The sequence below is a fragment of the Sesamum indicum genome, linkage group LG6, assembly GCF_000512975.1.
Source record: "Sesamum indicum cultivar Zhongzhi No. 13 linkage group LG6, S_indicum_v1.0, whole genome shotgun sequence".
In the NCBI taxonomy this organism is placed as follows: Eukaryota; Viridiplantae; Streptophyta; class Magnoliopsida; order Lamiales; family Pedaliaceae; genus Sesamum; species Sesamum indicum.
The window spans coordinates 12,262,984-12,290,094 of NC_026150.1; the positions used below are offsets into that span (position 1 = coordinate 12,262,984).

Consider the following 27,111-nt stretch of genomic DNA (forward strand, 5'->3'; position numbering starts at 1 on the left):
ATCTCTGCGAGGGTAATGAGAAGATCGCGGCGAGGCTGCATGCTTTGCAATATACTACACAATCGCCCTTGACGTAGCTTGTGCTGAGGCGTCTTCGATCATTTGTCAGAGGGCGTTTGAAGGGGGAAGTGCTTCCTTAGGAGGCGACGGAAGCAGTTCATCTTCCAATAGGGAAGGTCTGCTCTCCACTTCTTCCTTGAGTCATTCGTCTCTTTACTGGTCTACTGGCCTTTGCTCATTATTCCTTGGGGCCAAGTCCACTCCAAGATCTCTGCGAGGGTAACGAGGAGATCGTGGCGAGGTTGCATGCTCTTCAATGTAATGCGCAATCGCCCTTGACGCAGCTTTTGCTGAGGCGTCTTCAATCATCTGTTGGAGGGCGTCATGTGTAAGCTGGAGCATAAAGGGAAAGGGAGCTTTCTCCTGCTCCTCCTGCGCTTCGGGTCTTCTGTTACCTTCACCCCTCCTGAGGCCGAATGGTTGCTGGAGTTCCTCTTGGGGCTCGTGCTCGAAGATCCCTTCATGTTCTCCTACGCCTCCATTTCCATTCCGTGCTCTTGATCTAGTATTCATCTTCAAATATCGAATCTAACGTTTCCACAGAAGGTGCCAAGTTGATGTCGCCAAAAAGCGATATTGACTAAATTTATATTACTAGCCCGCGATTTAACACGCTTCACACTAGAATCCTTACAAGTAATTTCTCTCTCTTCAAATGAAAAAATGAGGGGTATACTAATGAATGCTATTTAGGGTAGGTATGGGTAAAATACTACTTTAACTCTCACCTACCCCTTATTACATGGCTACGATTTATTGGTTGGTGTTATTCTAGTAATTCGTTATTCCACATCAATTTGGTAAGTTTGACTTGGACCTTCCTTTTTAAAAATGTCATCTTTATCTTATTTAGCTTGATTTCTTTCTTCCATCACAAAAATAAATAATCTTTTCAAAATTATTAATTTCACTCAAAATACTTAATTTTCTTTAGTTTATGTGAAATACTTATATATATATATATCATATTTCTATCATCGTATATCTATGTTCTTGATGACATACAATAAATATTTTTATAATGCTAATTAAAACGATATTCTTCTAATCATTATAATATACATATATGTATTAATGTAATTAACAAATCTATATTATATAGTTAAAAGTTAATTACTACAATATTATCTACCTACGATGACAATTGTATGACAAAATAATCACTTTGTACATTATAATCACAGTACTCAGAAATGAATTATTTTTTAGTTGTTTAATAACCGAAAATCATAATAGATATGTTTAAATTAAACTAGTAATCTAACATTTTTATTTTTTAATTATTAATTTAAATATATATACGTTAAAGATTACACTTTAATAAATAGTATCTTATTATTATTGCCATCGATTTACTTTTGAAATTTGAACTATTTTTATAAAATAAATAAGATGGTGTTTGGCTGAGGTCATAAAATTTTTAAAAATATCTTATAAGATGTTTGAAATCTTATAAGCTTTTGAAATTAATTGTTCGGAAAAATTTCTTTTGAAGATGTTAAAATCCTAAAATAAGATGTTTTGAATTTTATAAACTCTTTTAAAATAAAAATTTAACCCATTTTTTTAAAACATCTTATAAGCTCTCCAATCTTAATATTTAATATATAAAATCACCCATAATTTTATTAGTATTTTACGTTTATCCGTCATATATATAATTAACTTTTTTCCTTCAGAGCAAAATAATTTATGTATATAATTTTAAGTTATAATAATTTGATGACTTTTTCGATCATTATTGCAATATAAAGATCATATTATTCCAAACATTATAATATTTTACAATCTCTAATATCGTAACTATCCAAACAATTTAGCTTATATTTAAAATAATATTCAATATCTTTAAACTATTAACTTTAAAAGTTTACTTTTAAAATAAGATTTGATATTTTAAACTATTAAAACGTCTTATAAATCTGACCTTATAAAATATTTTAAATAAGTTTAACAAACCACTCTGGCTTTTCTTTTCTTTTTTTTTATTTCCTTTTTTGATAGGAAAAAACAATATTATTAACTCCAAAATGGCTTTTTTTAAGTTGACATTAATTTGGTGGAGCGTAGACATGTGGGCACAAAATGAATTAAATACTAAATATATAATCTATTTTTCAAAGTTGAGCACTGAATTGATGGCTCTGTAGACTAAGAGGACGACAATGAATTGTTTCTCGCCACAATAAACGGGAAAAATAATTATAAAATTTGTGGACAAGAAGTGGTGACTACTTCTGAGGTGTAAATATTGCAAGTTTTTCACCCATATCGGTTCGGAGATGCGTTTTGGAGGTGTTTTATAAAGGAATAATTAGTCATGATCAGTCGATTGAGAATAAATGTTAATTTTTATTGATTTTTATTTTGTTAATATTAGTAAATTTAGTTAATTTTAACTAATGGAGGGACGTATTTGTTAGAGGGAAGCAGACATCAGAAGTTCTAGACTGCTAGGTGTAATTTCTCAAACTACAATGGATTTATATGTATTTATATCAAACTAAGGGGATGAGAATGTAATTATCCTTATCTTTTAAGTACGAATGTTATGTAATAGGTAGTATTAGAGTCATGACCTCATTGATGTCTAAAATGATAGAATTCATGTGTTGGTGTGAGATGTAGGATCGGCTAAAGGGGACCCCACACACATGAGGGTGTGTATTGATTGGATTGTCCACGTCAGTCAGTCGGGACTTGGGAGAGAGATTCCGAAGGTATTTTGTAAAAGAGGGCATCTCTCCTCTTTAGTAATCGATTTTGTAAAAATGAATATGGGTACATAATAAGGAGCCCTCATCACAAGAGGGTGTGTGTGAATTTGGTGATGGAAATTGTCCAAGTTCGTCATACTATATCGGCTGGGAGAGAGGAACTTAGGGTGCGCACGAAAAGGATATTTTTCTTCGTTCATAATCAAACTTTTATAGATGGATGTGCGGCTATGCACATGTGAAAAAACACGCTCTTTGCGAAGAAGCACTTCAAATCGTAGTAGTATTTGGTGAGATTAATTAGTAAATGGATAAATTACAACGAGCTCATTGAAATTTGGCATAATTACGAATATTTTCTCGTTGTTTGAAAAATTATATATACCCTCTAATATTTGATGAAATTATGTAATCTTAATTATCAATTATGCCCTTACTGTATCATTTTTTTCTTTATATAAAAGATTAAACATTTACAATAACAACCTGGCGGAGTGGATGAAAAAAATTATCCATTTAGTCAATAAAAGAATTAAAAAATTTTAAAAAATAAATAATATTATAATTCTTAGTTCATAAGGGCTTTTGGGTCAGTTCACCATAAAAAATGAATAGAAACTTAACGAAAACTAACAAAATGGGGTAATTGTTAGGCGGCCTTAAAATCAGGCGGGGGGTATTGGTAATTTTTTGAACAACAAGAATGTATTCATAATTATACCAAACTTTAGAAGAGGTTATTGTAATTTTATCCCTCTATCCAAGAATTACATAATTTCATCAAATATCAGGAGATATTTATAATTTTTCAAACAATCAGAGGGAATTTATAATTATACCAAATTTGAGAAGATATCTTTTAAGTATTAAGAAATATGTTTCTTTAGAAATTTTATTTTTTTAGAAATAATACTACCACAATTGCTTTATTAAGAAAAATAAAAATAAAAAAGCATGAATCACGTGTATTGCCAATATTTCCTTCTGTCTTGTCAGGTTGCTTTCATCTGATGGCTTCACAATTAATGCACCCACGAGCTCTATGGGTTTGATGGGTATCATTTTATATACCACAAAATACAAACAACCTAAATCGTTATATTATTTTTTTATATAATTTAATTTATTAATTTATAATATTATAAAAAAATAAATTATATTAAACTCGTTTATATACGATGTGATATACATATAAATCATATTGTATATGCATTTATACATGTACATGAATGTGTATATTTCTTTTGTTAGTTTTATTATGTTTGATTTGTGATTCTGCATTATGTGTATATTGAAAAATAATAATAGATAATTCATATATATCTCATAAATACATTTCGCATGTGATTAGACAATTATGTACACACAGATGTTAATCATATAGGCACATAATTGTGGATTGAATTAACCTTAAGTAGCAAAAGTATGTCGATTCACGCATACGGATCAATCTCGTCTACAAGCTCATGCCTTTTATGGATCACGAAACATCGTCTTTTTAGCTGATTCGAGGTCACCCCACGAACATCTGCAAAATCTACCCACATCGGATCTTGCTCCAAATCTTGTGCACATCGCTAACATACCTTACTTGCCTTGCTGGATCACTACTAGAGTAACCCACCCATTTACACACCTCAAATCCAAGGAGCTTATGGTGATGCTCCTAGGGAAAAATGTAGAGAGAAAGAGAATTGGAGATAGTATTCTGATCAACTTATTTTTTATCATATTTTGTGTTTCTGTGTTGTAATTTAATCACAACCATGTACCCTATTTATAAGTGTACATACCCTATCCCTAAGAGGAGTTCATATCCTAATACATAATGAGAAGACTACAAATTCTATTCTAGATAAAGGTTTATTCCAGAGGAGTCCTTATCCCAACATGCTTTTATGAGACTTAAACTTTATCTCAAATATGGATGCATATTAGGTCAGGGGTCCACTAATCCGACCCAATATCCAACATCTCCCACTCATACATATTTCACTCAATCGCCAAGTTATTCATCATCCCAACTTCTTAATCTCACGTTCGCCCCTTCGTACAGGAAATGACGCGTGCTACCAAGCGAAAAAGAACAATGTGGAGAGTTAAATCATCATTGAACTAACATAATCCTACAACTCAACAACTCGATATATACCCCAAACCATGTGATCGCACTTAATCAAGCATATCTAGATCCCTTAATAAATATAGCATGCTTAACTCACTCAAATATGTATCGATGTTCATTACTAGTCAAACATATTCCAACACAATCACCAGGGCTATAAACAATAAAACACAAGTGCATTGTCAACTTAATTCTTTCTCGGTCTCTCATATCAATCAGCTTGGTCTTGACCACACATGCTCCGACAGACTGAATCACTCATAGCCATTGGATATTATGCTAAAGTGTGTCATCAAGCTTATACCTCATGACATGGTCCAGAGTCCCAAAGGGCAAAAGAAACAATATGGGTTCACATAGTGACGAAACAGAGACCATTCAGTCAATTCCCATAAGAAGTCGTCTCAAAGCACATGTAGTATGAATACATATTATAATGGAACTCCCACTCAATTTGGGCATGTCACCGCTCTTACCATCATATGAACCTAAGTCCAAGCGCCTAACTTGCGCACTGCCAAACAGTCACTCTCTTAAGGCCTTCTAGTAGTTTGCATGTTCAGCTCAAAATTAGGCCTTTTATGAAATGCGGACATATTTCATAATCGATCAAATATATGATCTCATCTTAGCTCCTCTGGCTAAGGTGACTATTCGTTATCTATTATCCTTCCCCGTTTCTCATGTACGAAGATGATCAATCACATGACTCATTTATGCAAAATGATCTTTAAGTCTCATCCCGTTGGCTATCGCAGCGCTGGGGCGATTGCCCGTGTTGGAGGGCCAATCAGGGCCTAGTGACATTTCACGATTCAATACCAATCGCATGTTCTAGCAAACCACAAGAATCAAGTTCCACATGATTATCAATGCTAATTGTAAGGGATTAGTGATCATACTGCTTGTAGAACATGTTGGATAACAACTTAGTTATGCGCGTGTCTCATAAAAAATATCTGGTATCTGTATATTAGGTCCTCCAATAATATTTGGCTCCTAAAGCATACAACGTTTCACATATGTGCATGACAACATGCATCATGACCAAATGATCTTCAATTGATCCTAGATTATATCCATAGATATCTTATTGATCACTTAATTACATCACACAATGTGTAGTAAGGATCTTCTTGAGATATACTCACCATTCCAATTGTTTGAGCACTGACTTTGTTGAACACACATATTGTGCATCAAACATTCTACAATGTTTAATCAATTAGTACTAATTAGCATTTATTTTCATCTTTCAATTTCAAGGCATCTCATTTAACTAAGAACGATGTGATTATAGAGTATCAATAAATAGTATGACACGTATACAACCTCATTATCTAAACACTAAATATGTATCATACTTTCTCCTTATGGGCATGTGAGAGAGAACCACTCTATTTGGCGATATCTCCATATTACTTCTAGCCATCAAACTTTTTTGCCCACATACGAGTGAGAGCTACATTCTCTCACTATCTTGACATATTCGGTGATTATCTCATCGTTAAGCCTGTCAAATGATAGCTCGATGGTATCGATGTTTCTCACTACTTGGACAACATTTCAAGTTATAAATAGAGCTTTCAAGTATCAAAGTTGCACTTGCCCCACTGCTTGAATTAACTAGAAGACCCACATTGATCCTCATGTCAACTTCTCATTTGAATATGTCAACCATCATTATCTAGGCACACCTAGATGAAAGTGGTGATAGTGGCTATGGCGAATACACAAATTTTCACCTTCATGAAAAATATCTCAAAACTACACTCCTCAAGTGGGCGTAAATACTTCGCCGTCAATTGACCTTTATAAACTATCTACTTTTCACTTAACATTTAGAAACTACATGTTTCTAATGATCTTGCACCTAGAGAGAAGATCAACTTATCGTCTTAACTTCGTTTTAAGTCATAGGGTTATCAATTGCTCTTAAGCAATTGTCCACTTGAAGTGTTAAGTGAAGTCAATTCGCAAAATTTGACTCATCAACATCCACATAATAAGTATGGAGGATACCCATTTAGTCTCACATAGACGATGGGGAATATTGTTAACGTTCTCTCCTTATTTATGGAATTTGTGAATCATTATTCTAGTCAGACTCCTACTAACTTTTGAGTCGCTTAGATTACCTCTTATAACTTGAGATGAATAAAATGCCATCATTGCATGAAATGAGCGCCTTCCTTTAAGAATCTTCATTCTCATAGTTAAGATTCCCATTGACCTCACATATCAAAAAAATTCCTCTAAAGGAATCTATATTGCACGATTAATTCCTCCGTAAGTTGTCAAATAGGTACATGCCATATGCTTGGTACCAATTAACAAGTGTTGGAGAACTACGTAGAGGCATTTTTTTGTATTATAGGCTGCACTCAAAAAGTTGTATCTACCCAAGTGAAATGCAAAGTGGTCTTGCGCTGACTAATTTCTAAACATTTCTAGAAATGTTAGATTCTTCTCCTTTTGCGAGCTCATATGGTTGCTAAATGTTTATAACCATGATTGATTTGCAATTCTATATTCCTCTATATTTGTCTCACATAATCAGACATGATACTCTTGCTTTTTGTTAGTATAAACAACTATAATGTTTACATCCTATAACTCTAGAGGACAGAAAAAAAACAAGCCATAGAGAATTCTGACACGCATAGTCAAGTCATTCTCTGATGATATGTTGGTCGAATGGTTATTGCACTAAGTGAATTGTGGACCGAGGAATCCTAAGTCATGCAAATCACAACCCGACAATGCTTCTCGAAAACTCCTAGTCAACTATAGGGCTCTCACAACCCCACCCTCTTTCTCAATTCAAAAATTCATTGAAGTCACTAATGTAGACCCAAGATTGTAAAGAACGGGATGCTAGTGTGCGTAGTAAGTTCCACGATTCCAAACGGCTACTAACATCAACGCAACCATAAATCCCAATAAATCCAAAGATGGTAGAAGTGTTGAGTTGAATGTGAGTAGGGGTGGGCGTCGGGTCGGGTTTATCGGGTTCGGGTTTATCGGGTCGGGTACCCGACTCGTCGGGTAGTGCATAACACTACCCGAACCCGAACCCGAGTAAGGCGGTTACCCGACGAGTCGGGTACCCGTCGGGTTCGGGTACCCGACAGTCGGGTTTCGGGTAATTTTATGCAATTTTTTTTCATCTACCGCAAGGACAAGCCATGTTTTTCATCTAACTGGCGGAATAGTTAATTAGGTGCACAATATCTAAAAGACTAAAACTCACCAAGCACACCAACTGCAATCAAATAAAAACCTCAAAGTATGAACAAGAACAAGAATCAAACAAAACATTCCTCCTCTTATTGACAAGAATCAACAAGAATCAACTGCAATCTTGACACCTAAAGAAACATACTGCAGCATAAACCTCAAACAAAACACTCTCTACAAAAATCCATCAACAAGAACAAGAATCATACTCCTCTTATTGTATAACATCAAGACCATAGAAGAAAAAACGAAACACCACAATCCTATGACATGAATGTTACAAAAACTGTAAATTATGTTCAAACAATATCGTACAACATTATACAGGAGAAACAGTTCAGTCCCACAGGGATCTAAAGAAAACGTCAACACATATATCACAAACAAACCCACAAACTATTAACTCGCCGATCATCAATTTTACATCCCAAGATCAAAACTTTTAAACATGAACCCCCAAAGCAATCAATTCCAATACACGAGTATCAAAAGAAAACAATAAAGGACTACCCACATCAACCATCAAGTCATTAGCAAACATCATTAGCAAACAACATGAACAAAATAATCCATCAAGTCATTATATTCTAATCATTAATTTACAATTACATGTGAAGTACTCGATCCAAAATAGTCCAAACTCCAAAGTCGTCCAGTCAAATATCAATTATGGTTGAATCAACTCCCAATTTTGTCAGCTCTACAAGAAAACAAACAAAAGAAAAAATGAATTGAGATTTATATAAATAAAAATATATAGAATTTAATATAAACAAAATAAAAGAAAAAATAAAAGTACCTTGCTCAAACATTTCAATTTCACTTAAATCTTCTTCTATGCTTATTGGCTTGGAATCTTTACAGATCCAATCTTGAGCACAAATAATAGCTTGAACAATTTTAGGAGATAGTGAGCTCCTAAATGCATCAAGAACTCGACCACCAGTGCTAAATGCGGCCTCCGAAGCAACAGTTGAGACAGGAACTGCCAATATATCTCGAGCCATCTTTGAGAGAATCGGAAACCTCTGAGTATTCACTTTCCACCATTTTAATATATCAAACTTTTCCCTATACTCTTCGACATCCTCACTGAGATACTTTTCTAACTCTGATTTTACGTGATCTTTTCCTCCTGTCATGTACAACATGTACTCTTGTTGTAAAGAAAACCTGCGAGTCTCGTTCTCTTCATCATGCATAAACATTTCCTTTGATGAAGAAGAAGATGAAGAAACACGACTAGACGATGAACCCGGGCTTTCTAAAGTTCCTTAAAGAGTATGTCCATATCTTAACTTGTAATCGTTGAACAACTCATGAAGACCATCCCGTACTCTCTCTTTCATTGCATCACTTTGTCCAATACCACCATATAATTTATCAAAAGAAAATTCTACAAACCCCAATTTGTGACGTGGATCAAGTATCACACCATAATACAAAACCATATTCATCTTTTCAATTGATCCCCAATACTTGTCAAATTTTTCTTTCATTTTTCTTGCCATATCACTTAATTCAATATCATCACTATTCAACCATCTTCGGAGAAGCAAATCAACTTCACATATTTCATGAAACACAATATTAGATGTGACATATGAAGAACCGGAAATGCACAATGTGAGATTGTAAAAGTGCTTCAAAAACTTCAATAGCATCTTTGCCCTATCCCAATCGGATTCAATAGGAACCCCATCAAATGGTTTCTTTGAAAGATCAGTCTTATATGCAAGATCTATATCTTCATAAGCATCAAATGCCCTTTTAAGACATATCGCAGCTTCTAACATCAAGTAGGTAGAGTTCCATCTGGTAGGTACATCAAGAGACAATAACTTTTTTGTTTCCATAAATTCAGCGCATTCTTGAAATTTTTTGTACCTAGCCGGAGAGTTTCTCACGTACCTAACTGCCCCTCTAATACGAGATATTGCCTCATGCTCATCCTTCCCTTTCAAACCATCCTGAACCACAAGGTTGATTATATGTGCCATACACCTCATATGCACATATTTTCCACCTAAAATATTTTGACCCCAGTTTTCAAGTTTCTTTTTCAAGTGAACCATAGCTCCATCATTAGAAGATGCATTGTCAACAGTAATCGTAAAAATTCTATCAATACCCCATTCAAGCAAACATTTCTCAACACCTCTACTAACTTCTTCACTTTTGTGTCCGATAATTGGACAAAAGTTCAAAATTCTCTTATGTAAATTCCAATCATCATCAATAAAATGAGCAGTAAGACACATGTAATTGACTTTCTGAATAGATGTCCAAGTGTCTGTTGTAATGCAAACCCTTTGAGCATGATTTTTAATAAATGACTTCAATTTTGCTCTTTCACTGACATACATATGGAAAATGTCTTTTGTTATTGTCCTTCTTGATGGAATAGCAAACATTGGACAAGCCACTGACATGAAATGTCTAAATCCAGAATTCTCAACCGTTTTAAATGGGAGCTCATCTACAACCAACATATAAGACAAAGCCTCTCTAATTTTCTCTTGATCAAATCTCCAATTGACAAGAGGAGCCTCTTTTTCGCCTAAACGAATTGATTGAAAAGACAATCTCGTCTGATTGGTGGAAACATCATGAGGTTTATTCTTGCAGGATTCAAAGTGGTTCTTTAGAGGCCTAGTTCCATGTACTTTTGGATCGGCTTTGATTTCCCTACTACAATACTTACATCTAGCCTTTTGTACTTTATCCTTTTCACAATAAAATTTATGAAAATGATCCCACCAAGGTGATCTAGAAGTCACTACCCTCTTTTTTCTTTTTTTAGAATCAAGTGGAATATCGTCCTCATCCTCTGACATATTATCCATACCCTTATCAATATCAAAGTCCAGATTATCAACATGATCACCACTGACCTGATTATGAACCATGTTCATATTTATGCCTCGATCTTGAGCATCTGATAAGTCTACAGTAGGTGAAGATTGGGATTGAGAATTTGACATCTGCAAGATTAAAACATCCACATGTAAGAATTATGATACACAAGATAGTCTGAGAATATAAGATTATGGATATATAAAATGATGTATGAGAATCTGAGATATATCCTCAAACAGTTGATGTAATGTAAAGCACAACTAACCCCAAATAATTCTTGTTTAATCGAGAAAACATAGGGAAAAACTACAACTGGAAACTTGCATTATTTTTTGTTTACATTAACTCCTACTCGCTCTATATGGTTGCTCATATGATCATATCTGCACTCTCTTTCTTATCACTCATTTCCACACAAGAATAGTCACAGGCATTGAACTAGATTAAAAATCACAAATACATATTATAACAGGTGAGTGAGAGCATGAACTAGATTACACAAATATTTAAAAATCACAAAAATCACAAATACATATTATAACTAGATTAAAAATCACAAATTCTTAATACATACATTGTGTATTAAATAATGAGGAAGAGGGGAAGCATGAGATGAGATGAGATGAGATAAAACACAAGAACAGCAACAGGTTATTATAACAGGTGAGTGAGAGCAACAACCAAATTCATACAAAAACACTCAAAAAATTCACATCCATCCAAAACATATGAACAATAAAAATCTCTGCCTTCTTCATTTCAATTCGTCTTCATAATTATATCCATCACCCTCTCTCTAATAAGACCAACTGAGGAAACAGGACTTTCCTCTCTCTCTCTCTCTAGACCTGTAACATTTTCTCTCTTCTCTCTCTCTCGGAAGCGAAGAGGAAAAACCCGTTTCAGAAATTAGCAATTAGGAATTAGCAATTAGCAATTTCGTACAGTAATGTCCTGAAACTCATTATCTAAATTCTAAAAGCCTAAAACCCGTAATGCCCTGAAACCAATTGTAGAAAACTTTCTTCAAAAATTGAAAATATGGAGTAGATAATTTTTACAACCCCAAGTAATATGTACACAACACAAAGTAAAAAACAACAATACACAAACATAAACCTTACCTGTAGACTATAGTTGAAGATTCAAGGAATCCTAGTTGAAAATTGAATCTTGAAAAAAATGTGTAGACACTAGACAGAGTAACAGCAATGTCAGCAAACGACGGCGACTCGCGAGGAGTGGTGGTTGACTGGCTGGGAAGGGAGAAGAGTGACGCGCCGACGGCGACTTGCGAGGGGTGAGAAAATCAGACGCAGAGCAGAGGGAAGAGGAAAGCAGACTCAGACGAGAGGGAGAACGGGTTCTGGGTTCATAAACGGTAAAGTAAACCCCTTTCAATTTTTACACCTTTTAAGTCAGGTACCCGACCGGGTTAATCGGGTTTGGTTTTAAAAACCGAACCCGATCCGATTAAAAATAGGCGGGTTTCGATTTACCCGAACCCGCCTTAAAAATCCGAAAAAGCCTACCCGTTTTACCCGAACCCGATCGGGTCGGGTCGGGACCCGATGAACCCGACCCGTTTGCCCACCCCTAAATGTGAGTGTCGATATGCATAAGGGAGAATGTCTGAACGAAAATCGAGTTAGATTTATCCCATAACAAAACCAACCCACCACTGCGACCTCTATTGTCAACCGACAATCCCCTTGTCCTACTTCGTACGCACCTATAAATAGGCCTTGTTCAGTCATTTGGTAACATCAACCCCTCACTCTCAAACTCTCACATATTCTCTCATTTCTCTCTCGATTTTTAGGCTATTCTGAACCTATATTTTGCACTCCAAACAAATATATTCCCATATTAATTCAAGTTCCCTTTATTCTTTTTCAATGAAACCGTTATTGGCTTAAGCATCAGAGTGCGAACCTTTATTTTGCAGTGTTAGTTCCCGTTGATCTTAGTATTTTCCTTGAAGATCCTTTGACCTTGTGGTGTGGCAAAAAATCTAGTATGCATTATTGGCGCCATCTGCGGGAACACTTGACCTTGACGTGAGAAATGGCGAATTTAGATAATGGATCCTATGAGGAAAATTCTTCCCTCTCTGTCGTAGCTGGTCCTACTATTCCACATGCAAGTCTAACTTTAGGAGCTGCTAATGCTCCTATTCCTAATCTGACCTTAGGAGTCGTCAATGCTGCAGCTCCAGCTCTCGACCAAATAGCTGGACCTGTGCTATGAACTCTCTTCTATGAACAGATTCGTCAGTTCATCATGGAAACCATCAACTCAACCTTCTATGGTTCTCATGTCAGCGGAGTAGGACCCTTTCCCCAGCTGGAAAGAGGTGGAAGACCAGCAAGATCGATAAACACCTTCTGACTTCACGGGTAAGGAAACAACCTCCCTTAGCTTCTTAGCATCTAACAATCACTGAGGAAAAAGATGGTGGAACTTTGTTAGCAAGTGGCAAAAGAAACCATGCCTACTGAACATGGCATTCCTTACATCAAGGACATCATGGAGGAGGATCTCCCTACTCATTTTCGAGCACCTTTTCACTTACCTGGTTATAATAGTAGCACTGATCCAGCTGAGCGTATGCGTAAGTTTGAAAATGCAGTCCTGCTGTAGAGGTGTATTGATGGCATTAAATGTCTTGTCTTTCTTACTACACTAAAAAATTTCGTCCAACAATGGTTCCCCCAGCTTCCAAATGGATCAGTTATATCTTTGGTAGAATTTAGCTCCATATTCCACCAGTTTCCTAGTAGCAAGAAGTACTGAAAATCGATTTTCAGCCTTTTCGGGGTCAAGCTGGAAGAGAATGTGACTTTAAGGGCTTATATTAAAGTGCTTCAACACTATGATCCTTGAGGTCCGAACAGCTCATCAGGAGGTGCTGGTCAGTCCATTCACCCTAGGATTTTACGGAGGCCCTCTATTTTAGTCTCTAGTTAAGAAACCAACCACTCACTTCCTAGATGTGCTAGCTCCGGCTGGAAAGAATATGAACATGGAGGATGCTTATCTAGTGAAAAAGAACAGTCATTACAAGCGAAGGAAAAATGAGATTTCTTCCTCCAACAGGAGCAGGAGAGAGACATTTCGACTCCCTTGATCCAAAACACAAGCACTATACCCTGCTCATCACCAGCCCAACTAGAATGTTCATGGCAATTGACCAACACTCCACCTTACAATCACCTAAAAGCTCATAAAATGGTCCCAAGCTCCTAAAATTTAAATATATTTGAAAGTACCATAGGGAGTATAGGCATGACACCAATCGGTGCTGCTATGTGGGGCAAGAGATAAAAAGGCTTATACAAGCAGGCTACCTGAAAGACTACGTGGGCAAAGGAACAAAGAGCAAGCAGTAGGAAGAACGCTCTTGCCACGACAACTCCTACAGAAGTAAGGATAAACAGAGGATCTGTAGGAGGCTTTTTTAGACCATGGAACGCTTATAACCTCAAGAAGTTTATTCTTGAAATCCCTACTCTCTATTCACGGCTTGCTATCTTTCTATCAAGAATTATCTCACATGGATAAAGGCAATTCTTGCTTCCCATCTTGTGTTACTCGCGAGCTTAGCTTTTGGCTCCTAACTGACTCCAAATAAGCTGCCACCACCAACTGGCGGATATTTTTACATATGTCATTCTTAGTTGGAATACTCACTTACCTAAGTTGCCATTCGGCACACGCTTTTAATAAGCCGCCACCAGCCGACATACCCTCTTAATAAGTCTCCTCTAGCTGGGCCACGCTTCTACATAAATCACCCCTAGCTAGCAGACACTTCCAATAAGTTGCCCCTACCTAGTGTACGCACATATGTAAGTTGCCTCCAACTGGTGCACACAGTGACATTAGTCGCCACTAGCTGGCACATGCATCCAACTAAGCCGTCACCAGCTGACATATATAACATACAAACAGCTACCAACTGACATACTCACTCCAGTTTCCAGTTGCCTTCTGTTAGTACATAAATTTCAGCATAATGCTAATAGAACTTGCTTAGGTTAACTTACTACTTGAGTTCTTTCCTTACTTATTTATTGTGAGTCATATTCTCTCGTACTAACGGAATCATATCTTACTCGCTCATAATAGGAACAGCTGGAACAAGTACGCATGTATTAGCTGGGCAAAACAATCAACAAATTGCTATAACAGGTTGCTTAAACCTACAGGTTTGTAGCAACAAAGGCATATACTTGGGTTAAGAATTATCCTACTTATTTGCCTAGTTTTCTGGCTAAAGTTATGTGATGAAGCATCCCTTGTTACTACTTGGGTAACTCATACTAGTTGAAGATGGAGAAACCTCCTTCTCTTATCCTACTTAGGATTACCCTAACACCTGCAGGGAACATTCTAACGTAGTGTGGTTGAGTGATGATGCCCTTAAGCCTTTCATGGACTAAACTCACAAGCAAGGCACATCAAATCAGCTGGCTATAAGCCTAGTTGACCCATCAGCAGGGAGGTAAGGCCCACAAATTTATCTCTTACTTTACTAAACTGACAGGCCCAAGAAATAATTCCATTCCAACCGAACACAACATCATACTACTGGATGGATGCGTTGTATAGCTTGCCAACATATTAATACATGTCATTCTAAAGTATCTCCAGGTGGCTCCCAGTAGATCGATGAAAAATAAGTTGGGAATCCACAAGTAACGGATTTTTGAATTTTAGACAGACCTGAAAAGACTCAATCAACCTAATGTATCTCAATCAATTCAAGTCCAAAAATCGTGCACGATTTATTCAGTTAGTTAGTTGTTTCAAAGCGCTCTCAAATGGCGTGGGACTCTCCATAACAACCACCGTATCCTACTCTCTACATGCCTATAAATGGAAGCATTACATAATCATTTGGTAATATCAACCCTCACTCTCAAACTCTCACTTATTCTCTCAATTCTCTTTGATTTTTAGGTTATTTTGAGCCCATATTTTGCACTTCACACGAATATATATATACTGTATTGTTATTCTACACCATGATTATCACTTTAATTCAAGTTTTTTTTATTCTTGTTCAGTAAAACCATTACCGACTTAAGTAGTGGAGTGCTAACCTTTGTTTTACAGGGTTAGTCCTCGTTGATCTTAAATTTTTCCTTAAAAAGATCTTTGAAATTGTGGTGCGGCCAAAAGCTTGGTACGCATCATTGGCTCCAAACATTTGTGTATATATAAGTAATACGTACTTTTAAAATCTTAATATGTTAACACCAAAAATATGTATACATAAATTTATAAAATAAATAATGTTTCAATAATATTATTATCCCATATTTGTAAAGTTATGGTACTATTATTTCTTAAAATTATATTTTATAATAGTTTTAAAAAACTAATCGGGTATACCTTACCTAACCCCAGACTCTTAGGTTTGGGGCAGGTCAGGTCCTGAGTCAAATAACTTCTAAATGGGCTTGGTCCCATGTTTTGATAAACCTGACCCATTTCCATCCCTACTTTTTTGTCAAATGAAGGCGCAACCTCACCATTATAGTAGTTTGTCGTGACCGAGAGTATGCTTTGGATTTACTTTAAACTTGAATCACTATTTGTATGTTGTATGTATGTAATATATAGTGTCTGAATTTGTGTTATGAACGCCCATTTTATAAGCATGAGCTAGAGGTTTGACTTGCACCTCACTCCCATTGGCATTGAACACCGTAAACTTGTAATGAAACAATCTTTTAAATTGTCATAATTTAAATATTCATCGGTACAATTTTTACCTTATCCATTAAACTAAAATTAGATCCTAATCTTAACCAATAAATTAACACGTCATTAGTAGGTTAGACAACTATTTCTAACTGCCCATACGGTGAAGGGGTCTACAAACCCCCACGATCAACACTTCCACATGTGCATAATTACTTCATATGATTCGTAGCTCCTCTTTCCCATTGCACCAATAGAAAGTAGTACAAACTTGAAACTCAAAACAATTTGAGACCACTCTGTCAGTCAAAGCGAATGAGCCCTCCAGAAAACGTGAAAAATGAGAACGCGTCTATCAGACACCGCATCACTTCAAAGTTCAAACCCAACAACCACTACTATATATATACATCACTCAAGAATGCAGTTGCTCTGTCTAAATCTAGTTGCCCTGTCTAAATCTCTAAATCTCATCAAGTTTATCTTATCAGCCCGTAGCTTGAATTAACAACCCATCATCCGATCTCTTTTATTACGTTGTTCCAATAAAGAGAACCCGGTTTCTGAATCAGCACAGTTGTCTTCTTTTCCAGAACTGATAATTCTGGATTTTTCAGAGGGCGCAGAAAGAAACACAGGCGTATTGGAAATTGAAAGGTATAGGAATAATACAGACAAAGCAGCGGCTGCCAGATGTTGGACAGGAGTATGGGGGAAAACTTTGAATTCTTGTGAAGTGAAATCAAACTGGGCCTACGGCAATCTGGGCAACGAGTACATCTACCGCTTATATCTAACATCCTTATCCTCTCCGCGCTCCTCTCCAGCTTTAGATTTCTTCACATACGCAGACTCACATAATTTCTTTCTTTTCTTTTCTTTCTTGTTTTGTGGGATTTATTGTCCCTCCTGTTTCTTTCTCTCTTCTGCTGCGAAAGCAAAACCCACCAGTTATAATAATAATAATTGAGTATAATAGTGTTTCTTTAATTTTCTTTATTGCTATATATTTAGTTTTCTTATCCTTTCATTCTTCTCTTCTTTATTCTCTCCCCTCGCTGCGTTTGGTAGTGTTGGGGGTTTATCGTCTCCTTTTCTCTTTGAACCCTCGGGTCATCGCTGTGCTTTAAGGCTAAATCTTTATCCGATTGAATCGAGGGTTTTAATTGGTTTTCTTGATTTTTGTTTTTTCTTTCTCTTATCTTCCGTTTTTGGGGTGTGACGGCTTGTAGTTATGGCTTTGGGTTCCGCTTTTCTTGAGATTTTACAAAGACCCACAATTTGGGACGTGTTGTTTGAGCTAATGGTGTTCATGGCTCCCATCTGGATAGCTGTTGTTGTTGGCGTTTTGGTGGGCTGGGCATGGAAACCTAAATGGGCTAATCTGAATGTTGAGTTTCTTGATTCTACGGCAAAGGGAGGCGAGTCAAACAACAAATCAAGAATGGTTCTCCCACAGTTCTCTGCCTCCATGCCAAGCCTGAGCTCGTTGAAACTGCAAGTTCCCACGTGCATTTCTTGGATTTCTGACGGGTTTGAGAAGGATAATTCATCCTTGCCTTCAATTTCAAGCCCTGATTACAGGTTAGCGGCAAAGGTTTTTACTTTCTTGAATAATTTGAATCTTTTTTAGTTATGAATTAGTGTGAGCTGATGTAGTTGGTTGAGGGTTCAACCATGTGTTTCTTAATAACTTGAAATGTCTTTCATCAGCTCTTCGAAGTCGGAGAACGAGAAATCAAGTCTTGTGAATGAGGATGATCTCAGACATTTGCATAGATTAGTTGAAGAAAAAGATGGAGGCCCTGCTTGGATCCAGATGATGGATAGGTCTATACCCAATATGAGCTATCAAGCTTGGAGAAGAGACCCTGAGGTTACTCTTCTTACATAGCAAATACTGATATATGTTGATTTAGTATTGATTTTTGCATTTTCTCATGGTAATGCTTTTCTCATGCAACTAAGTTATGGCAATTCTTGACTTCTCCTGTGTAGACCGGACCGCCACAATATCGCAGTAGGACTGTTTATGAAGATGCCAATCCTGAAATGCTGAGGGATTTCTTTTGGGATGATGAATTTAGATTAAAATGGGATGATATGCTTATACACGCAGAGACTTTGGATGACTGCTCCACCACTGGGACAATGGTGGTTCATTGGGTACGAAAGGTAGGGAGACCTGGTTTGCTCTCTTATTTTCTGATATGAATTTAATACTTTGTTGTTGGTGGTGGTGTATTGACTGGATTCTTTTGTTATGCTTCAGTTTCCCTTCTTTTGTAGTGACAGAGAATACATCATAGGCCGTCGAATTTGGGCGTCTGGACGAACATATTATTGTGTAACAAAGGTAAGAGAACTTTGGGATTATCTTTGGCACTTAGTATTTGATACGCTACTTTTCAATTTGCGCTTCAAGTTTAGAATATCATGAGAATATCTAATTAAATTTGTTGTGTATGATGGCATATGGGAAAATTTATATCTTGAGATGTTTATGTAATATGAAAAGTACTTATACCAGCTGTGGAACATTCAATTCTTTGATTAGTTATTATTGGCTTCGCTTTTCTATTTACATTGTAAGTCAATTCTAATTTGAAACGAAGTATTTTAGGCTAGTTCTTTAGGCAAAACCTGAAGACGTTAATCTATTCTCTGCCACCAATCAACTCAAGAGCTTGTCAATTTAAGTTTTCTTACAGCTGGTGGAGTATTAGAAAGTGTAATGATGGTGTCAAGGATGTCCTCGTATATTTATCAACTCTAGTGAGCTTCATTGCCATCGTAGGTTATATCTATCATATATCCCTTGTCTGATGATATTTTCATTTCAATGTGATTTCTTCTTCCTGTAATAGGGTGTGCCTTGCTCCTCTGTGCCACGCCGCAACAAACCAAGACGGGTTGATTTGTACTATTCTAGTTGGTGCATACGACCAGGTATCCAAGTCCAACAAATCATGTTTATTTGATACAAATAGTTTCTCATAATGAAATAAAGAGAACTTAGTTAAAGTTGTCAGAACAGGGAAAACAAAAAATGCAGCTTGACTTAGTCTAATTCAATTTAGTAAACTACTCGTTTTTATTGATATCCATTTCTTTACAGTCCGTGTGCTAGGTGCTGCTTAAATTTTTTGTTAAAGAATGAGAAGTTGGATATTTACAATTATAAGGACAGACTTTGTCTTTGGCTGCTCATACCTGTTACTAAATGATGTGCTTCTTTTTTGTTCGTTCCTTTGTGCATTTTAGCTGAGTCAAAGAGAGACAGACGATTGACCGCTTGCGAGGTGCTGCTCTTCCACCACGAAGACATGGGTATTCCTTGGGAAATCGCAAAACTTGGTGTGCGGCAAGGCATGTGGGGTGCTGTCAAGAAGATTGACCCTGGCTTGCGTTCCTATCAGAAGCACCGAGCTTCAGGATCACCGCTTTCCCACTGTGGTTTCATGGCTCAAATTAACACTAAAGTCAGCCCTGAGTTGCTGGAATCACAGGAGAGTACAAGCAGTGCATCAGAAGTAGAGCCTATAGGATCAGCAGATAAGCCATCAGGAAGAGGCATACCGAAGATGCTGGTTGTCGGTGGGGCTATTGCCCTTGCATGCACTATCGATCGAGGGCTCTTGACAAAGGCCGTTATATTTGGAGTTGCGCGAAGGTTTGCAAACATGGGAAGGAGGTTGTGATCCAAGGACCCTTGCACTTTGCAGAATGGATGTCGGCATCGCCAGGTTCCCTTGCCCCGGCAAGCCAAAAATCACGCTGCCGGTTGATCCGTTTCTCTTCCAAAGGTGGTAGTTTGTGGTCTTAGTCTTTCATTGAGGCATAGTTTGGACAAAGGTCAGGAAGAGATAAAAGATGGTACAGTTGCAGCATTGTTGAAGATAAAATAAGTGAGATTCCATTCTGTTCTCACCTGATCATCCTTGCCATCATTAATGGTTCATTTGCTTCTAAGGTGTTCATTTCACTGATTGTGATATAGATGAAAATAGAGGACTCCTTTGTTTAATTTCTGGTCTCGCCCTCCCTCTCTCCTGTTTCATCGTTTGGTTTCGCAGGCCCGACTTATAAGCTCTTTAAAACATATTATAAATACTTGAAAGCTTGCAAGGTTTTCAACAGTGTTTGATAATTTTTTTTCGAAGAATAAGCTTACAAGATCAAAAAGATAAGATGTTGGGAGTTTATGAGGTCATTTAGAAAACGAAAAATAAAAAAAACAGAAAAAGAAGATGTTCAACTTATTTAAAATATAAAAAACATGGTTAATTATATTTTGATATTCGAATTATGATTATTTTTATGCTTTGACATTTAATTTTTTTTAGTTAAACCATCAAGAGGTGGGGGAGTTTTTCGGGATATCCATTCCTTCTTTATTAAACATTAAAAAAGTTACAATGCGGGGTACTGATTTCCTTAATTTTCTAAAAAAATCATAAATAAGGAGTACTATTCCTTTACAGATATTGAAAGTATAAATAAGGAATACTATTCCTTTACAAAAATTGACAACGTAAATAAGGAGTATTATTTCCTTACAGTCAAAATGAATCCTAGTCTTGTTATAGCTAATATAATTTTGGTGATATGGCAGAAACTTTTTGACTAATCAGATTGTCTTCTCCAACATGATATATTGGTTTTACTATCTCAATTTTACGAAATTCTGCACTTTGCTATTTATAATTATTTTTCAATCATCTTTTCTTCTTTTTTCCCAGAAACCACCACATGTAGTGCACATGTGATATTTAACGGTTGTATGATGTGATATTTTTTACATATGCATAGCATGTGATTTTTTTAGACAGACAATTCAACCAAAAGGCAATCATATTTTCGCAAAGTTGAGATGGTAAGTTGATACAAAAAAAAAAAAAACTTTGATGATAAAGTATAAAAACGAACATATTTGAATGACAACATATAATTTACTCAACAACTAAACTTTTCAAATTTGATAATGTGAATTACAAAATTGACATTACTAACATATTATAAATTTTATAATTTTATTTTACTCAAATATTTTAAAAGTTTATTTTTAAATTAAGATCGAATATTCTATAAACTTTTAAAATATTTTATAAGATATATAAATTTATAGAACGTTCTAAAAATAGTTTAGTCAAACACCCTCCTATATCTGCCCGTTTGTTCAAATTTTAATTAGGAATTATTTATATATCAAACTGTATAATTTGAAAAAATATGCAAGACAAAAGTCTAATTGTGAAAAGCCCCTTTAAGTACAGTTTGTTTTTCAAATATAGAATTAAATAGGGTAAATTGCATAAAATCCGTGAATCCTTTATGTTAAAAAAAAAGTAAAAAATTCTCTGTGTTTTTTAAAATATTGCATAATCTTCCCTTCTGTTAGTTAAGCCCTAATGACATTAATTTTTTGTTAAATTTTCTGTTATACCCTTCTTACAATAATCATTGATCTTCAATGTAAAAAATGAATGGTCCAAATTTGAAGTAATTTAAAATATATTTTTTTTATTTATATATATATTTATTTATACTATACATACACAATATAATATATATATATATATATTAGTATCTATAGACGATGACGGCTGCAGCTTATTTGGGCGACCGCGCCCGCATCTGGGGTGACGTTGCCGAAGCGCCGTTGCTAGCATGTAGACGGAGAAGAAGGTGTAAAAAAAGAAAAATTCTATTTTTTTAAAAGTAAAGTAAAAATAATTTAATTTTTTCAAATTTAAATATTAAATAATTTTAATACTTAATTGTATTATTTATATTAAATAATATAATTTAAAATAATTAATTTATTTTTTTTGGTATTTTGATACTTGGTTAGTATTATTTGTAAATAAATAAAATATAAATTGAGTTATTAATAATTTAATCGAGTTAATAACATATAATTATTATAAGTGACTATATATTGCACATAAATTTATAATTTGAAAAGTGAATTTAGTATATTAAATTTGTATTGTGTTTTTTAATTCAAAATTTTAAGTTTTAAAAAACTTATATACTTTTTAGGTGATTTTATATTAAATTAATATATTTCATAAACCAATATAATTTATTGTAATATATTTGGACTCAATAAATAATTTAAATTAATTAAATACATTTAAATAGTAATAATATAAATAAATTAATTTAAAATATATTTAAATATGAAAGAAAGAGGCAAAATAGATATTATATACTTAAAGTAATCTCAAAAATGCCAAAAATGAGGCCCACTCGCACAATAGACGAGCATCACACACTCTTCGTTAGTTTCTATAGAGGGATTTTTTTGCTGTATTTTACAAAATACAGAGGGATTTTTGCCTTTCAAATTAACACAAAAATTTTTAGCTAAATTTTGAAATACAAGAGAATACTATGCAATTTACCTAATTAAATATGCAGTTTTCAAAAGTAATTTCAGTATGTTTTTAGAATAAAGAGTTCTTTCCGGTTTAAAAAGAAAAAAATTAGGTGAAAGTATATCTCAATCTCCATGGCATCACAAACATGGATCAAAGTATCGGCAGATATTTGTTGATATTTATCGATAGGTATTCGGTTCTAAACATGTCAATTTGATATAATCGTCAGATTCTATATATTATTCAAAATTATTTGGTATCGTCGATAATATCTAGTATTATCCCATATTATCGTTGATACAATGACATTAATGCCTGAATTCGATTATATCATCGATAGTATCAAATTTTATCTGTTGACTATGATGCGATGGTTGAAACAATTATGAAAAAAAAATAGAGAATTTTTTATACTGTTTCACACAATTATTTGAGCAACTTCCGACCTCTTGTAGCTCTTGTCGCTGTAACTATTTTGTGCATTTTAATTTAGAACGACTGGGGATTGCGAAAAGCTACTCCACCTCTAAGTGATCTTTGTTAAAAAGAAAAAAAAAGCCTGATTTATAGGTGAGACGTCAGAGATCCTAGTCCCCCTTCATCCCCTGTCAAGCAAATCTGACTACAAGAAACCTTGGCATAACCAGTATCACTGCTACATTCCACAAGAATTGTGTCATCACATAGTGTACTTTCACATCTATGACAATTATTTATATCAGCAATTATCTGTACATATTTCAAGTCTTGATGGGGCATTTGTAGGTAAGCCAATTTTCACTCCCAATTGAATGATGGCAAGTGGAAATAATATATTAATTGTCAATTATATGTTTTTTTATTTATATTTTGCAATGTAATAAATTATTTTCAAGTCTAAATTGTTAAGTTAACTTATATTTTAATTACATTTTTTCATTAATTAATGACCGGTAAGTGAAAAAATCGAATCATGTTTTATAGTCAAAGATTTGAATCAATCAAATGACACCACGTGGAACAGCTGCATGTATGTTCCAACCAAATTAAGACAAATAATTTGATATTTATCTCCTTAATAAGTACAAATATTAAAGAGATAATGTCAGATTGGTCAATCATGTCAAACCAAATATTTGATGTATTTATCTATTTAAATTAAGTTATAAAGAGATAATACTAAAGGTGTTCAAAAATATATCGTAACTCTTCCTCTTTGATATCTATATAAAAGGGATCCTTGCATTCATTCAAAATACATGCATAGAGAACGAAAAGTGAAGCAAGAGAAAAAGGCCAAAATAATTCTCTCTAGGTTTCCTGAGGTCAAGAATATTCAAAGGCACTCAAAATGGAGACCGAGTCATTCATCAAAGACACACAACAAATTATAGCTTTTGAAATTGGGATTATTGGCAGGAGTCCGTGAATAAATATTATAAATATCCAAATTCAATGCTTAAGGAGATTCAAGTGGAAAATCCGCATCCAAGTCCTTAAAGCCAAAACTCAAGAGTATAATGTTTGATTCGGGATCACGGGCAGGAGCCCTTGAATTAGCGTTATAAAAAGTCAAAATCAAATCCAAATGAGATATACGTGTTAAATAGCAAATCTTTAATTTTTTAACAGAAGAATCAAATGACAAGATAGAGACTATACCAACTTTTACCTAATTTTATTTATAATAGTTTTCTTATATGTAACTTCAGACATAATAATTTTTGTGTACACAAATTTTGGTACACACAGTGGGACCATCTTAATCTGTTATATCTTTTCATCACAAATCAACTTAATAGGGCAATAGAGACGAAGAACAATCTTTTCAAGTACCCAAATTTTAAGTATCATATATCGAGTTTGCAAGCTTCTTTTCAAGAAAACAATCATGTGGGGGCTAGTAAAGATGGTGTAATTATGATAACCCTCAATTTTTCACTCGAGTTGGGGGTAAAGCAAGAAACCAAGTTGTGGAGAAAGATTTGATCGATCATAATATGATTCATCAATCAAGTCCAAAGTCTGAGATTGCAACAGTTGTGATGGTGCAAACTACTTACCTAGAAGAACAAGTCGTATAATTGAGAGCTATCATTGGAAGTTTATTGAAACATGTTCAAGCAAGTGACGATCAACTTAAGAAACTTCATCACAAGTTTCAAAGTATCCCTACTTCAAATAAATTTGAAGAGCAAGATTTTTTAATTGTATGCAGTACAAGCAAAGGAATTCTTGTTTTTACAGATGAATTTGTTTCTATTGAGCATGTGAAGAATATTGTCAGTAAAGCGATAGAAGAAACATATGAACCTTGAGCTTAAACTTTTGAATCTTACTTGAAGCCTTACACAAAAAGAATTGAGGAACTAAGCTTGACAGAAAACTATCAGCCTCTAATGTTTCAGCAATTTGCTGCCCATGGGGACCCTAGACAACATGTTTCCCACTTCGTCGCAACATGCAACAATGCTGGAACTGATGGAGATCTTTTAGTCAAGCAGTGTATTTTATCCTTGAAAGGCTCATCTTTTGATTGGTGCATTGATCTTGAAGCAAACTCCATTGATAGTTGGGATGATTTACAAAAATAAAGTTTTTGGTCATTTTTAGTACTCGACATATTACTAGCATGATTGAACTTATTAATCAACAACAAGAAAAAGATGACATCGTGCTTGAATACATTGATAATTGGAGAAATCTATCATTAAATTGCAAAGATACCTCATCTAATATCAGCAATTAAGTTGTGTATCAAGGCACTCACTGGGAACTTTGCTATATTCTTCAATAAAGCCAAGAACATTTGGGGTGCTAGCGACTCATGTACATGGTATTGAAATGAGCTTAAATTGGAAGGAAGACGAACATTTAGTTGATGACAATGATGATGATGATAATGATGCAACATCATGAAATTTTTAATTTTTCAGACCTCCTATCTAATTCCCAATGTTTCTGTATATGAGCATAAGCTATCTAATATCTATAAAAAAATAATTCAAGAACTCCATGATACGAGTATAAACTATCTATAAATTTATTTGAAGTCTCCTTGATACGAGTATAAGTTATCTGCAAATTCAAATTGAAAGCTCAGAATAATACTATCTACAAATTTACTTGAAAAACTCTTTGATATGAGCATAAATGAACTACAAAATCAAATAAGTTCAAGTCAAGTACTCATGGATACTAGTACTAGATACCTACGGTCAAATTGAAAACTCCTTGATGTGAATATAAATCATCTATATATTTATATGAAAAACTCCTTGACACGAGTATAAATTATCTAATTTATTTGAAGAACTCCTTGCATATTATTATAAACTATCTACAGATTCAAATCAGTTCAAGTAAAAAACTCATTGATATGAGTATAAACTATTTACACATTCAAATTGAATACTCCTTGATACAAGTATAAACTATCTCAAAATTTATTGAAGAACTCCTTGACTGAGTATAAATTCTCTGCAAATTCAAGTTGAGGGACTACTTATAATATTACAAGTATAAACTATCTAGAACTCTACTTGAAGAACTCTTTGATATAAGTATATAAAATATCTACAAATTTAAATTGAAAAACTGCTTGATACAAGTAAAAACTATCTAATACTGACTTCAAAACACCTTGATATGACTAAAAACTATCAACAGATTCAAATAAGTTCAAGTCAAAAACTCATTTTATGAGTAAAAACAATCTCCAAAGTCAATTTTGAAGACTTCTTAATACGATAATAAACTATCAACAAAGTTCAAGTACACTATGTTATGACTTGATCATCTAAAGAGGTACGTAGGCAGCTTGATATATGTTTTCACATTCAGTCACAAGTTAAAAAAGAAAGAACATCTCATGAAGAGGAATTAATTTCGAGACGTGTTCACTCATTCATTTTATTGTATAGATACCCGTGAACAAGTTTTGAGGAGGCATTTGTACAGAAGCAAATTTTCACGCCTAACTAATAGACAGTGTAAAATAATAATTATCAATTGTATTTATTTTTTATTTATA

At 34.6% G+C, this 27,111-nt stretch overlaps 1 protein-coding gene across 1 annotated transcript; it reads left to right on the forward strand.

Annotated features, from left to right (window-relative positions):
- On the forward strand, positions 17,138 to 20,740 carry LOC105164409. The gene is made up of 6 exons (XM_011083057.2): positions 17,138 to 18,297; positions 18,427 to 18,589; positions 18,712 to 18,888; positions 18,986 to 19,069; positions 19,581 to 19,662; positions 19,978 to 20,740. The coding sequence occupies exons 1-6, from the start codon at positions 17,948 to 17,950 to the stop codon at positions 20,412 to 20,414; spliced, it is 1,293 nt and encodes a 430-aa protein (XP_011081359.1). The 5' UTR covers positions 17,138 to 17,947; the 3' UTR covers positions 20,415 to 20,740.

Coding starts and splice junctions, on each gene's coding strand:
- LOC105164409 (XM_011083057.2), top strand. CDS start 17,948: ATGGCTTTGGGTTCCGCTTTTCTTGAGATTTTACAAAGACCCACAATT. Junction 18,298..18,426: donor ATTTCAAGCCCTGATTACAG/GTTAGCGGCAAA, acceptor GTCTTTCATCAG/CTCTTCGAAGTCGGAGAACG. Junction 18,590..18,711: donor CTTGGAGAAGAGACCCTGAG/GTTACTCTTCTT, acceptor TCTCCTGTGTAG/ACCGGACCGCCACAATATCG.